Genomic DNA, 14,563 nt, shown 5'->3' on the forward strand with positions numbered 1-14,563 from the left:
GGTGCCCAGCCAAGAAATACACTGGAATGCGACGGCGCGCAAGGAAGGAACGCGGTAACGACAAGCTTTTTTTTATTTATTTATTTAATGGCAGCAAAGGTGGGAGGCACGTTCGTTATTCTTGTAAATACAGTACGTGTACGTGAGGCCTGAAAAATTGCCGCGCAAAGGTAGCCGTGTCAGCAAGGGTGATGCGCTCGCTCTTTGGCCACATAAAAAAAAAAAAAAAATGATGCATTCGCATTCGTTTGCTACCACCTATTATTTCCCTGATGTGCAAAACATCTGGTACCCTTGTCAGCGCTATTATTGCTAGAATTTCTAGCTTACATCCTGAATTCATAATTTACAAGTTCTCATCTACTAGCAGTGTACCACTAGCCTGTTACTTTATTTGGGCAGCTGAGGTTCGACTGTACTTCGTTATATCCTCTTTTAGCTAGATCTGTGTGTGCAGAGATTGTAGCTTATAATTTTACAGGCTGCCATGCAGTTACAGAGGCAGTTTTAGTGCGTAGCACTACTAGCCGCAATCACTGATTTCGTAATTTTGCCGATGTCTGTCCGAAGCCACTCACTCTCTCTTTCTTCGTGAGCTTGAAGTGGAGAAAGAGAAGGTGGAGAAGTGCGCATCGCGCGGCTCAGCATTGAGGAGGCGGATCCATGCCCGCATCACGCAACTTAACACCGAGGGTGCGGAGCGCCCACATAGATGCACCCAGTGAGATAGTAAGTCAGTGAGAGAGGGGCGGGTCAGTTGCAGACGTGGCGGCTGTCACTGGTCAGCGTTTCACAAGCATGTGTTACTCCGGAGTGAGCAGTCGTGTGTCGCTCATGCGTCCTCAACTTCGGCATCTCTTCCCTCGCATCAGTCACTCCTCAGCCTTCACGGACAGCAGACGTGCACACGCAGTGCTCCCTGGACCTCGGCTCCGAGCCACTCGCCGCGTCGTGAAGCTGCTTGTGCTTATCTCCGCGTCTTAACTGCACTCGTCTTCAAGCGCGTTTCCCTCTCTCTTTCTCTCCCCTCTGATCCCCAAACCTTTCGGCCGCAGAGCAGTGCATTGTAAAGAGGTACATTGTGTCTGTTTTCGCTCATTTCTGAAGATGGTGTAAGAAAAGCTGAGGACGCGGCTGCGCCGCGCGTTTGCTTCGCGTCGCAACGGATGAAGCCGGACCGTCAGGCACTGCGGCGCAGGTTGTGCTTGACGCGCTGAAGTACAACAGTTAAGCAGTGCTACGCACCTACTTCGCTATTGATTGACTATGCAAATCGGCTGTATTTTTTTCTTTAAAACCAGATAGTCCCCCCCTCCACTTCCCTGCTTTTGTTTCCTTTGCTACAAAGCCAGTCAAAATTGCATTTCCAAAATTAATTCTAACCTCATCACTTGAAGCAGAGTTGGGGTGTCGGTTCCTCCAAGCAGCTGCATGGCCATCTGCCTGCAAGAGACAGCATATGATATGAAAAAGGCTAATGGCGGCATGCAGAAACCGACAATGCATGCCTGTGCTTCCACTTACAGCAAGCTTTCCTCCTGAGAAAGAGCCAAACTCAGGTCAGGAAACACAGCCATGTTTCCTAAAATTCCAACCAGGATTTCCTGCAAGAGCCGATGTGAAATAAATATACAGCAGGTAAAAAGAATCTCATCTAGCGAGAGAGAAATGCTTCCATGTGTTCCAACAAGCAGATTTTAAAACAACCATGATGGCCAGTGCAGAAGCTACGTGATACGGCGGCAGATAATAATTAAGATGGCACAACAAGACAAAGACGCAGAAATAGCTCCTATGTACACGTTTCAGCATCCTTTTCTTGTTAGTGCCATTTTAAAAATTATCATGACTGATTTACAGATCACGAGCAATCAGTGAAAATCTAAAAAAAAAAAGATTGCAAACCTATGACAATATATTTTCTTCAAGATTTTTTTTTTCTTACTACACTATCTTAAAGGCATAGCCACTTGTTAACCATGCAGCTAAAGGCATAGCGCTGAGCTGACAACTGCAAATACTGCACTTCAATAAACTCTGAAAAAGTGTTTAACACTTTAAAGCTGCCATCACGATGCTGCAGACACCATCGTGAGAGAAAATAAATATGCCGATTATTAATACTGTCAAATGAAATAATATGAAAATGTCGTAAGAATGGAGAACGGCACAGCAACGCTTACCACAAGGCGGGGTGATTTTGAAGTCGATACAATCTGCAGGAAAATCTCAAGAGCTTTGAACTCATGCAAGAAGTGTGCAACATCCTGCAATAAAAGAAAGGAAGCAGAAGGCAGCTGAAACTAGGCTCTTGCATTTCTGCACTGCAGATTTGTAGTGGTTTCGGAATTTTTAAGACGAAAGCCTTTAATGGCTCATGACTCGCTAGCGTGTCCGTCTGTGTGCCTGCGAGAAGTGTCACACTTCGCTAGATTCCACGGGATTCCACATGTCAGTCATCATGATGATGTTATCAGGAAAATAAAAATCCTGTCTCCACCGGGAATCAAACCTCCGTCCCTCGGATTCCCAGCCAAGTGCTTTAATCAACTGTGCCATGCTCGGGATCATGAAACGCACATCACAATTCTTCTTGTCCCATACATGTGACAAGTGTGTTTTTTTTTAGAACTGCTGCAGCTGAGGCTCAAAGGGAGCACTGCAGGTGAGGCTCAAAGGAAGTACTTTTGCAAGACAAACATGAACCACCTTTGCAGGCTGCGAGGTTTGAAACTGGGTTTGGGCCCACCGGGGAGGGGGAGGGCGCAGCGGTGTTTACGGAGCTTCTCCCAAGCGCACACCCTTAGAAAAGTCGAGCACCAGGCCGGGTACGCTTGTGCCCATCTATAATAATAATAATGATAAGGATATAATGATAAGGTTGATAGTAGCGGGATTCCGTAAGTGACAGATACTGCGCCTTTCCTTTCTTGTAAACCAATTATAGAATGCCGGTGAGCTCTGACGTGTTCAACGGGACGCTAGTCGCGTTCAACAAAGGGCGCACGATGTACCGTGTGCAGCAGCAATGCTCAGGCTTTCGCATTTCTCCACTGCAAATTCAACAGTGCTATTGAAATCTTCAGACTGCAGTTGGTTGATTATCTCTCTTTACACACTTTCTAACCAGTCCCACCCATATTTGCATGCAAATCACGCCCTTTCCCGCTTGTTAACGTTCAAACATTTCAAATTTCCCGCCACCAGTAATTAGGACTATGTCACCGGAATTCGAGTACCACTTTAACACCTTTGGACGTTGGCATTAGCCCTCCCAGCTATTTTGACATCTTACTTATACCCCTGTCAAGCGCGCAAAATAAAGTGCACTTACGGCGGGTGTCACTTACGAAAAGTGCACTCTACCGCTGCTAAACAGCGTAACATAAGTGCGCTTGTCAAAGTGTGCACTCAGGTAGGAGTGCGTTCACGAAACAGACTTCGAGGGCTGAGTGCGTAGCCTCGGCGGCAGAAATTTCTTTGTCACAAATGTATTATGTAATAAGATATGTATACAAGTTGATTTTACGTGTTTTGTACATATTTTCATTTGATGAAATGTTTTATAATAGCGACGGGCAAAATATCAAATAACAAAAACGTGATGTAACCGCGTACGTGCCCCGCCGGGGTGGTACAGTGGTAAGATGCCAGACTACTGTCCGGAATTCCCGGGTTCGAACCCGACCTCGGCGGCTGTGTTTCGGTGGAGGCGAAACGAAGAGGCGTCCGTGTGCTGTGCGATGTCAGCGCACGTTAAAGATCCCCAGGTGGTCCAAATTATTCCGTAGCCCTCCACTACGGCCCCTCTTTCCCTCTTTCCACTTTAACTCCCACCTTCCCCCCTTTCCTTACGGCGCGGTTCAGGTGTCCACAGACAGAAGTGTGACAGATACTGCGCCTTTCCCTTCCTATGAACCAATTATTATTATTAACCGCATACGCAACTTCCACATTATGAGTGGTGCGCCACTGCGGCTACGCCATTTTCAGTTAGGGGGCGGTTGTTATTGTTCATGGCGTTCGTTGATAAGGGGTCTATGAATCATGCAAATTTTAAGCATTTTTTAAATGTTTTACTACTTTAAAAAGCAGTTCCCAGAACTTCGCGCTTGGAGGTTCCAATTTCTTTTCTAAAACATGTTTTTCAGTAGCTAGTTTCATACCAACAAGTGCTTATGCGAGTGCACTTTGCCTTCCCGTTTAGCACTGCGTAGCGTAAAGTCTCTTTCAAGCTGCGAAGTGCACTCTGCAGAAGTGCACTTTAACTTGCACGCTTGACTGGGGTATTAATTGGCTCTAATTAGATAACTAATTAATCCACATGCACCTTCCAATTTCCCATGCAATTTTTTGATGCTCTATCTGATGCAACCATATTTTTTCTTATAAATTCATTCGTTCGAGCGTAGTCCTGCCGACAAACTCATAATGATACGAAATAGCAAATATAGCCATACAATGCTTACGCATTAATTGCTACTTTACACACTGTTTCCAATGTTCTTTTCTTGTTCTTTTTTTTTTTTTTTTTTTTGAAGCAGCCCCTTTACATTCAATCTTAGAAACTTGTGATACAACCATTTTCAACCGATATATCAACCTGGTGAAAGTTAGACCTGGAACTACAGAGGCTATGAGAGACATTGTAGTGGATGACTCTGGATTAATGTTGACCATCTGGACTTCTTAAGCATGAAAAATTGTTTTTGAGGTCAGGGAAGATGCAGTAACTGTCTCTTTTCACAGGGTGCACATACCTTCATTGCACCATGGGGGAAGGAAGAAATGAAAGAAGGTAGGGAGAAAGTGCCATAGTGATGGGCTCCGGGCAAGTTTTGACCATCTGCAGTGTTTTAAGATGCGTGACATAATATAGCACATTCAACATACATTGACATCCTAATGTGCAAAGGCATTTTTCCCATCTTGCTTCTGCTGAAGCATGGTTGCCATGGCGTTCAGGCAAAGCAGCTGAATGCCAAACCCACTAAACCACAGTGGTAGGTTTTATACGACGTTACCCGGACACTACAACAACAGCTCAATGGTTGTCTGACGGCCTCCACTTCATTAACCAGCAGCAGGTAGTGACTGCATTGCTGCCGACATCATCTAAGTAATATTCAGCCCTCTGCTTAGCTCTTGCCTGAACCGCTCCTTGTTGACAGTACCCTGGGTAGATCAAGTTCACAACACATTCAATCAGAAGCCAGTTTGACAAATAGGATGCCAAGGTCTATTTTATAGCTTGAAGATTTTTTTTTTTTTTATACGAAGGCAATACTACGCCAGGTCTAACCGCTTATCGCTGTGTGCCGTGTCCGTGGTCTCCTGGCAGGAGCTGCCAACTTAGGTCTCTCATTTCACATGGGACAGTTATGTCAGAATCAGCCTGCCAGGACCCTGGCATTCACGTTACCCCTATAGGCCACTAAGGCACGTTCATATGGCTTGGTTAAAGCGGGGCTTTATACGTGGGCTGGGGAAGAAGACGAAGAAGGAGAAGAAGAAGAATGCTCGGTCACCCGCAGCTAATGCTTTCGCTCCATATTCGGTCCAGCAGCGTTGAACCCTTCTAATTTTTTTTCTCTCACTCAACGGGTAATGATCATTGTTTTCGAGATCTCGCACCATGATAACCTGCAGTTTCATCTGTTGCTCAATAATGCGAAACGAACTGTCAAAAGCAAAACGAAGCCACCAATTAAGCTTCTTAACAATTTGGACCGCCAGCTTGATCAGCACAAGTGTGGGCCTGAGTACTTACTGAGTTGGCTGCCATGTCCCAAAGTGTGCAGAGTTCCTCCTCAATTTCCCTGTCCAGCTCCACGACCTCTTCTTCCGAGGGCAATTCCTCACCTTCGCGAGAAGCATTCTCATTTTCGGCCGCCTGAAGCACGAGGCGAAATCAATGAGAACACACACAAGGGCACGAAGAAAAAGAGAAAACACGGCAGCTCATTTCAGTCACCGAACCATGTCACAACAGTTACTGTCAATTTGTACCTGAAGCGTAAAATACGGCGCATGGAATGCAAAACATGACTCACTTTGATGGCCTTGAGGAGACACTGAAATACCCAACGCTGGCTGAACACCGTATCGCCAATTCTGACTGCTTCAAACGTTTTTTCGGCTTCAACGAACTCTGGTGGGGGAGACGGGTTTCTTTCTGGAGAGAGAGATAGTAGTTTTCAAGGCGTTTGCAAAGTTCGTCTGCAAAAGTAATTTACCTGATTCACACATGGTGACAGCAAATCCTTTCACGCCAATGGCGCGAGCTAAAATATGACAAGCATCAGGAGGCGCAGTGCAAGCTTCTGCTCCCAAAGTGAAGCGATCAGCCAACCGATCAAACCACCAAACCACAACGCCTAATGGCGATTTCCACTGGTCGCTCCGGGGCAGACTTTCTTGCTCCGAGATAGCGATTCCGAATTCCGCTGGTCGACCCGGATAGGTTGCGCGTATTCCGCTGGTCGTTTGGAGCAACCCCGCTCGCCGTGGAGAGCTCCAGCTCGATCTGCCGACGAAAGGCGGATCTCACCGGAACTTCATTTATAATGTCGTCACTTCCGGAGGTTGCAGGATTTTTTTTCGGCGGTTTTAAGTGGTTTCAGAAATATTGGCAGGACACACTGGGCATCGCCGTTTTTTTTCGCGCGCACAATATGGCGTCGTCTGCAATTGGTTTGGCGCTCGCAGTGTCTGATGAAAGTTCGGAGTCTGAATCCGAGTATTCAGACAGCAGTAGCGACGACGATTTTCATTTGTACAAAGCCTTCTTTCAGCAATATTTTGCAGAGTCACCTACGAAACGCCCGAAAGTTATCGGCTACGTAGAGGATGTTGTACACAAGTACTCCGATGAAGAGGTGCGTATATTATACGCGTATTCGCGTACGTGGAGAAAAACAAAAACGAAGCTTAAGTTTGTATGCGCTTCTTGCTCGTGCAGCAATTCATATGTACTTCTGCACAGTTCCGCAGGAACTTTCGTGTGTCAAGGAGTGTGGCGACCCAACTTATTGCCGGGTTCGAGGCGTCCCCCATGTACCCTCGTTCTGACAACGGGGGTTCGGCTTCAAAAACAGCTGAAGAGCATGTTCTGGCTTTCCTGTGGTGAGTGCCTCAGTTACTAGGTAATTCAAGTAGCTTGGCGGTGACCTAGCTGAGCCAACGATCTGTCCGCCGTCTCGAAAAGCCTAAGCCAGGAGTATTAAATTTGCTCTAGTATAATATATGAAAAAAGAAAGAAAGGAAAGCTTTTTCACGCAGTTCAAACAACGTTCGAAGCAGGAGACCAGCGTTGCAATCCTTTCACCCGTCTGGGCATTTATGCGCGGCCACAGGCATAGTTAATCGAAGCTTGGTGCATATATGCCATAAATACTGCACAGCACTGTTCCAACTCTCTAAATTGGGCTATTCGAGCTAGACACTCGTTTTGAAATTGTGAAAATGATATCATGTAACCTTGGAAGTGGGTACAGATTTGGCCGACTATACATGGTACAATATTTTAAGAAAAAAAAAAAAAAAGAAAGGAAAGTTGTTCAAACAACGTTCAAGCAGGTACATGGTACTACATGGTACAATATTATTTTCAGGTATGCAGCTAATAAGGCCTGCATAAGAGATGTTGCAGGCCGTTTTGGGCTCGGCGAGACCACAGTCTTCAGGGTCATAGACCGTATGCTAGACTACCTCGAGGAGGTAGCTAAAACAGCCATTGCATTTCCACCTGACCTGGAACAGTTAGCAGCGGACTTTGAGAAAGTAAGACCACTCTCCTTCATCTCGTTTGAATACTTTATTGCACATACAACTTGTACCAGCAGATGCTCATCGTGAAAGGAAAAAAAAACACACACTGAATGCTAGTGGAATCAAAAATACCCGTTAATAACACAGAGAACAACAGGTTACACGTCTGCTAGCTGGAATCAGCTGCAGATAGAAAGACTAGGTTAAAAAATACATAGTGGAATAGCACTTTCCTGACTAAATCTTCAGTATTGAAAATTTTACAGGTTTTCTTTGCAGATGTAAAGGTGCAGTCAAGCATATGCTTATTCTGCAACTGTAATTGAGATTCTCTTGAATATTCAGGTATCATGTAGTAAAAGAAACACTTATAAGTGGTGATATATTCAAAAAGCGGAACGAGGTGCATCCTGTTTGTAAGACATAATGTAGAAAGACGCGACATTTCAGAAGCTACTCAGTTCCTTCATCAGGTGTCACTGCAGTCACTGACCATAGACTGTGGATGTGAGAGGGGCAGAAAGGCTCCTAGAAAGCAGTTAACATTCCCGCATGTGTGCTGAATATATATATATATATATATATATATATATATATATATATATATATATATATATTGTAATTAAGCGGACGTGTCACCTGTTCCCAACGTGGAGCTCCGCAGTCGAACCTTGCCAGGCTCTACCATCATGACAGACGTCACGACCCAGTCTGGCGTGCTTTTACCCAGCACCTCCACCAAGTGTAGTCAAGCGGTTTAGATGGTTCGCATAGCAATATATTTATCTTCCGTAGCAACTACGACGGCCAGCGTTCACAGTGATAGCTCGAGCTTCATCCTCTTTGTCGTCTTCACTTCTTTATAGTCTTCGGCGCACGACATCTCTAATTTCCTTTTCTTTCTCCTTTCCACGAGTCATGCATCTCTCTTAAAATATATATATATATTTTAAGAGAAATGCATATATATATATATATATATATATATATATATATATATATATATATATATATATATATATATATATATATATATATATATATATATATATATACATAGCAGACACTGGGGAATGCTAACTACTTTTTCAATACTCCCCTCGGTGATGTTGTGGATGTCTGAACGAGGGCTTCAAAAGGCACGCTGCAGCTCACTCACTGTCATATGCGATGAAGGAATTGAGTATGTTCTCAAAATGTTGTGTCTTTCAAAGCTTATTCTTGGTTGGCTTTGTTTTCTAAGTGCTCAACACGGTGAGCCACAAGCAGTAATCTGCTTAAATAAATAGGCAGTTTCTCCAAATTGTCATGCAATTCTTCAAATGGTATAAAAATATTGCACAAAAAAATGCTCGTGAGTAAGCACAGACATATGTACTGTGAGTAAAAAAAATGTTAATATATGCTGGTTAATGAAGCGAGGACAACAACAGAAATATTGCACTGAACCAACCAGCAATGAATGGAAAAACTTGTACTCTGAATCACAGATATGTCATGCAGTTCTTCCAATAGTATAAAAATATTGCACAAAACAAATGATCGTGAGTAAGCACAAAAATATGTACTGTGAGTAAAAAATGTAACATATGCAGGTTAATGAAGTGAGGACAACAAAAGAAATATTGCACTGAGCCAACCATCAATGAATGCAAAAACTTGTACTTTGAATCACAAATATCACTTATTCAAGTTGTTAAATATGTACTAGCTTTAAAAACATGAGGTAAATATATCTTCACAGATTAGTACTTCAAAGCTTTAGGTGCTTGGAAACTGCTTGGGAACATTAACCCCACAAGTAGACCAAGCAAATCAAACAATAGTTTTCATAAGTGATTAACATTTGAAACCTTGAAGAGGTGCACGTCCATATTTATATGTATTGAATCAAATAGAATTTACGCAATTAAGCTTATCGGTTAGTAAGCAGATGAAGTAAGCTCCGTTTAATACTTTTGTTCTTTAACACAGGTTTCTGGTGTGCCCGGCACCATCGGATGCATTGATGGATCATACATCAACATTCGCTGTCCAGCCAAAAAAATTCGTTCCACCTACGTCAACAGGCACAATTCCATCTCACTTACCTTGCAGGCAGTGTGTGATAATAACAAAAAATTTCTAGATGTGCTAACAGGAAACCCAAGTAAGATTCATGACTCCCGAATCTTCAGGAAATCAGGACTTTCAGGAAAGCTTCCTGAGATGTGTGCACAAGGGAACTTTCATGTACTAGGAGATGCTGCCTATCCACTCAGAGATTTTCTCCTTACACCTTTCCGTAACTACGGAAACTTGAGCCAGAGGCAGAACCTCTTTAACATGAAGTTTTCTGCAACACGAGTCCGAATTGAGAATGCTTTTGCTGATTTAAAGGGTAGGTTTCGCCAATTGCATCATGTTGACTTCTTTGTTGTGGATAAGATGAACCGGTTCATTATTGCATGCTGTGTCTTGCATAACCTGTGCATTAAGTCAGGTGACACCACTGTGCCACCTGTGCCAGATGATGGCTCATCAAATGCTGAATGGGAGAGCCTTCCACTTGATGAAAGTGAGGGCTGCAACCCACTAACAGCCACAGAAACTGAACTTCGCCGTCAAGGAGAGCTCAAGCGAGAGGCAGTGATGCGAGCCATGAACCTGTGAAGAGTGGGGAAAAAAACACTCCTCATGCGTCCTTTGCCAAAGCTCGTGCAGCATGTTCCAAATTTTTCTTGTAAGCAGTTCTCCTCTGAAAACTACAAGACTATTTTTTTTTTGGACTCAACCGCCAGTTATAAGATAGCTTGTGATGGTGTACGTTTTTGATAAGTAATCTGAACTTGCCTGCATTTTTTTGTAATGTGCAAAAAACTTGCGGCAGAACGCTTCGTCAAGGTGAGTGGAGCAGCCGATACAACAGGCTGTGCCATTTGTTATACTGTGAGGCTACCAGCATCTCGATTAGGGCAGGGGCAGGCGTTGTAATTCACCAGATGGCACAGCCTCTTGAAACACCTGCTCCATTTGCCTCGACAAAAAGTTCCGCTGCAGTTGACTGCAGCTTTTTGCCAATTCCAGAAAGTACAGGCAAGTTCAGTATGAAACATAATGTTAAATTTACTGTTTCTCATCAAGACCAAATGCCTGGCGAAGGAGCTGCATTTTTTCTTTGTGCATTCGCTCTCTTCTTTCTTCCTTAAACACCCTCTCCTGCTCCCTTTCTGCTTTTCTTGCTGCTTCCCTCTCTGCACGTCTTGTTGCCTTCTGTTCTTCTAGTTCTTCTATCTTTTGAAAAAATAGGGCCATATCTCTCATCCTGACTGTACTTGGCCGGTTTCTGCGCTGCTCACTCCCACTGTCTTCTTGAGCTGAATTTAGGTCCTCATGTTTGTCTGGCTCTACAGAGCTTGATGTCAATTCAGGACGAACCTTCCTTGAAACAATGCCATTGGAGTCTCGTACTGCCTCTGGCTCAATGCTGTCATCCAGCCACCTAATCTTCTCTAACTCATCCTCGTAGGGAACCTCTTGCGGTGAGTTCCCTGATCTGTTGTTGTCTGCAACAGCTGTGCGTTTTCTTTTGCACACTGTTTTGTATCTTGTGCAGCACTGCTCGCCTGTTCTTAAAACACCGAGCCTTTTCTCAAGCTCGGCAGCGATTTTTTCAAACATAGCCTTTTTGTTTCTGAATTTCTTCAAAGGCCCGACCTGTGCAAAATACGTTGAGTACAGGTCTAGCAGCAGCTTTGTCTCCCCTCCTGTCCACTCGCAGACTGGAGCTGGAAAGACAGAAACTATTCAGAAATAAAATAAGAAAAGAATGGAGGAAAGAGAAAAAATGCACGATGCTTACATACCACGTGTTCCTTTGCTGGTACCTGGGCTATAGATGCGGCCATGTGAGGGGCCAGGCTGCACCTCTGGACAGGGAACTGCAACAGTGCAAAAAAGCTTTCTCCACTGCTGTGCAATATGGCATGGATCCTACAAAGCAGCACAGCAAATGTTATTTGAGGCTAGGCTCATAAATATATTTCAACCTGTTGTTTTAATCCCATTGACATGCATGCTTGCAGCCATATGTATTTAGAGTTTGCACTTCGAAATAACAATGCAAAGGTTCCTTAGTGGTTACTCGGCAGAGCATATACGTGTGTTATTGCTTTTTAACCATGTGAGTGTACAGTGTTGGAACCTGAGCATGCTTATGCAGTTTTCATACTCCTTTAAAGATATTTTCTTTCTGTTTGCTTAGAGATTCATATGTTTCTTGGTGTGCTACACTATAGCGGATCCCCAATGTTTGGCCGCCTGTAAAGAACCGTGAAATAAAACGACCTGTTTGTACTTGTTGTGAATTTATTTCATTATGAACCATCATTGTCGTTGCAGCTCTTGCGCCAAGTAGTCAGGGCATCCATTTTGCATCTTTCAACACAAGGTTAGAATACACTTACGAACTGGTGAGGAACGAATCCCCTGGTTTCCGAAATCAGCTCCTGCATCTGCAATATATGCGCACAAAGGTGAAGCAGCTATGCAGTACACTCCAAATAAAGTTTATTTAGCATGTGATGAAGAGGTTAAATGCTTAAGCTATATAGTATTTTGAATCTGCTGCAATCAAATTAACCATCACACATTGCAGTGATTCAAATAATGCTGTGTGTCGGTCAGTACCCGAACGGTGTTCACAAATCAAGCGACAGAGGCGCAACGAGTGACTGGCGGCTGGCCCGTCCAGTTGCCGCACAGGTCTCCCCTACAGTTACTGCTTCTCCCAGTCGCTGCTCTAGTTTTTGTAATAAGATTGGTGCACATGCCCCGCCGGGGTGGTGCAGTGGTAAGTCGCCCGACTACTGTCCGGAGTTCCTGGGTTCGAACCCGACCACGGCGGCTGCGTTTCGATGGAGGCGAAACGAAGTGGTGTCCGTGTGCTGTGCGATGTCAGTGCACGTTAAAGACCCTCAAGTGGTCGAAATTATTCCGCAGCCCTGCACACCCAAAACAGCATGCAGTGCTATTTGTCTCGTCAATCTGTTATTTTTCTTTTTTTCTGGTGCATATGAAAATTAGCAACTGCAAATTTGCCTGTGAGCTAATACCCCAAGAAAAAGTTTTAGAAAAGAAAATTAGGAGGGTGCTTAAGTTTTGCCAGTATAGACATCTAAATTTTAGGTTTGTGTTTATCATTTGTACTCAGGCTAAGACATGACTGTGCTCTGATCACCACGTCATATTTTCCTACGACTGCTGAATAAATTATAACCGTCTTTCCACACTTGTTTAGGTTTCGGTTTCAACAACCGAGCGATGGCTGTGACTGCAAGTCTAGGTCACGTGAGGAATGAAGAAATAGCGACATAATCATTCCTGTTTCGTTTGAATTCACTACAAAAGTAAAGCCAACCTACCTCAAGGACAGGAATCACTTCAAGTGAAGAATTAGCGATTACATCGCTGTTATTTATTACCGCGCGGCAATACATACATAACTGTAACGTCACAGCCATCTCTCGGCTGCTGAAACCGAAACTGCTGAGAGAAAAAAAAAAACAATTATAAATTATTTAGCGGTCGTAGGCGAAAAGTGCATACAGATCGATACACAGGAATGTCGTATGCATCATTAACAAGAAAAATGCCACCAAAATTTGGTGTCTATACTCCTCTAAATGCATATAGGCACCAAATTTGAGTTACATTTTTCTTGTTAATGATGCGTAAGACATCACTATATATGGACCACCACATTGTTTTGTTTTTTGCCTACAACCATTAACTAATACAGACGACCATTTTTTCTCACCTGTTTTGGTTTCAACAGCTGAGCCATGACTGTGAGTCAAATCTAGGTCACGTGAGAAATGAAGAAATAGCGACATAATAATTCCTGTTTCGTTTGAATTCACTACAAAAGTAAAGCCAACCTACCTCAAGGACAGGAATCACTGCAAGTAAAGAATTAGCGATTGTATCGCTGTTTAATACCGCGCGGCAATACATATATGACTAACGTCACAGCCATCTCTCGGCTGCCGGAACTGCTGAGAAAAAAGATTAAATTATAAATTATTAAGCGGTCGTATGCAAATATAGTGTGGTGATCTTTGGATAGTAATGTCGCATCATTACAAAATGATAAAGCACTATGCGAATTTCGGTACCTTTTTTCCCTATAGATACGACGGCGGCGGACTTTTAACGAAACGGGCTTATCTTATACGTTGTCGCGTACTTATCGATAAACAAAGAAAACGACCGCTCGGCTGACATCGTACTCAGCACGGTAGCAAGCACCGAGTGCAGCAATACATGCGATATGCATATACTACGTGAGCTTACCGAAAGTAGAACTGCAGCTTTCGTCGCTTACTAGATTCACCAAGATGCGATGCACTTCTGGTGATACATGCACGAGGCGATTGGCTGGTTCCATTGCGTGGTGACGTTGCAGAAGACTTGACAGCATGCGAACGGTGCGAACGTAAGATAAAGAGCGCCGCCGGTGCCGCGCGATCGTGCCTGTCCCTATTCAAGACGAGCAAAATTTGGCGCCAGGAAGCGACCTCAACTTCCGGAACCGGTTTGGCATGACTTCCGCTACGCGCTCGCAACATGTTCCGCTGGTCGACCAAGGCTCATTCGCTCTGTAGCGCTTCAGGTCGATCCGGGCGCCCAGCTCCGATCGACCAGTGGAAATCGCCATAAATGATGGGCGGATGAGCGCTGCCATTTTAGACGAGGGGCACATCCGATTGGACGTAGCACTAGCACTCACAAAACCACGTGACAAAAAGAGGAA

The 14,563-nt window shown here is 44.1% G+C and overlaps 2 protein-coding genes across 3 annotated transcripts in view; both read right to left on the reverse strand.

The window, feature by feature from the left end:
• The window catches only part of LOC146191739 (protein saal1), a 31,474-nt gene extending 16,963 nt beyond the window's left edge, over positions 1-14,511 (reverse strand). Inside the window, exons 1-7 of one of the 2 annotated variants that reach the window (XM_084602255.1) lie at positions 14,467-14,511; positions 6,237-6,378; positions 6,054-6,175; positions 5,771-5,893; positions 2,184-2,267; positions 1,525-1,604; positions 1,384-1,443 (exon numbers count right to left, since the gene is read on the reverse strand). In XM_084602255.1, coding sequence (XP_084458381.1) covers positions 1,384-1,443; positions 1,525-1,604; positions 2,184-2,267; positions 5,771-5,893; positions 6,054-6,175; positions 6,237-6,249 — 482 coding nt within the window. In that variant the 5' untranslated portion in view covers positions 6,250-6,378; positions 14,467-14,511. Of the gene's footprint in view, positions 1-1,383; positions 1,444-1,524; positions 1,605-2,183; positions 2,268-5,770; positions 5,894-6,053; positions 6,176-6,236; positions 6,379-14,466 lie in introns of those variants that run through there. The other variant, XM_084602254.1, reaches the window with a different exon arrangement.
• On the reverse strand, positions 10,766-14,197 carry LOC146191740 (uncharacterized). Its single transcript, XM_084600369.1, has 4 exons — positions 14,104-14,197; positions 12,216-12,293; positions 11,616-11,690; positions 10,766-11,537 (listed from the first exon to the last, which is right to left on the reverse strand). Exons 1-4 carry the CDS (start codon positions 14,195-14,197, stop codon positions 10,876-10,878), a joined length of 909 nt encoding a protein of 302 aa, XP_084456495.1. The 3' UTR covers positions 10,766-10,875.
• Positions 14,512-14,563: the final 52 nt, after the last annotated feature.

This window comes from Amblyomma maculatum, chromosome 4 (assembly GCF_055883805.1).
Source record: "Amblyomma maculatum isolate TAMU_Amacu chromosome 4, ASM5588380v1, whole genome shotgun sequence".
Taxonomy (NCBI): domain Eukaryota; kingdom Metazoa; phylum Arthropoda; class Arachnida; order Ixodida; family Ixodidae; genus Amblyomma; species Amblyomma maculatum.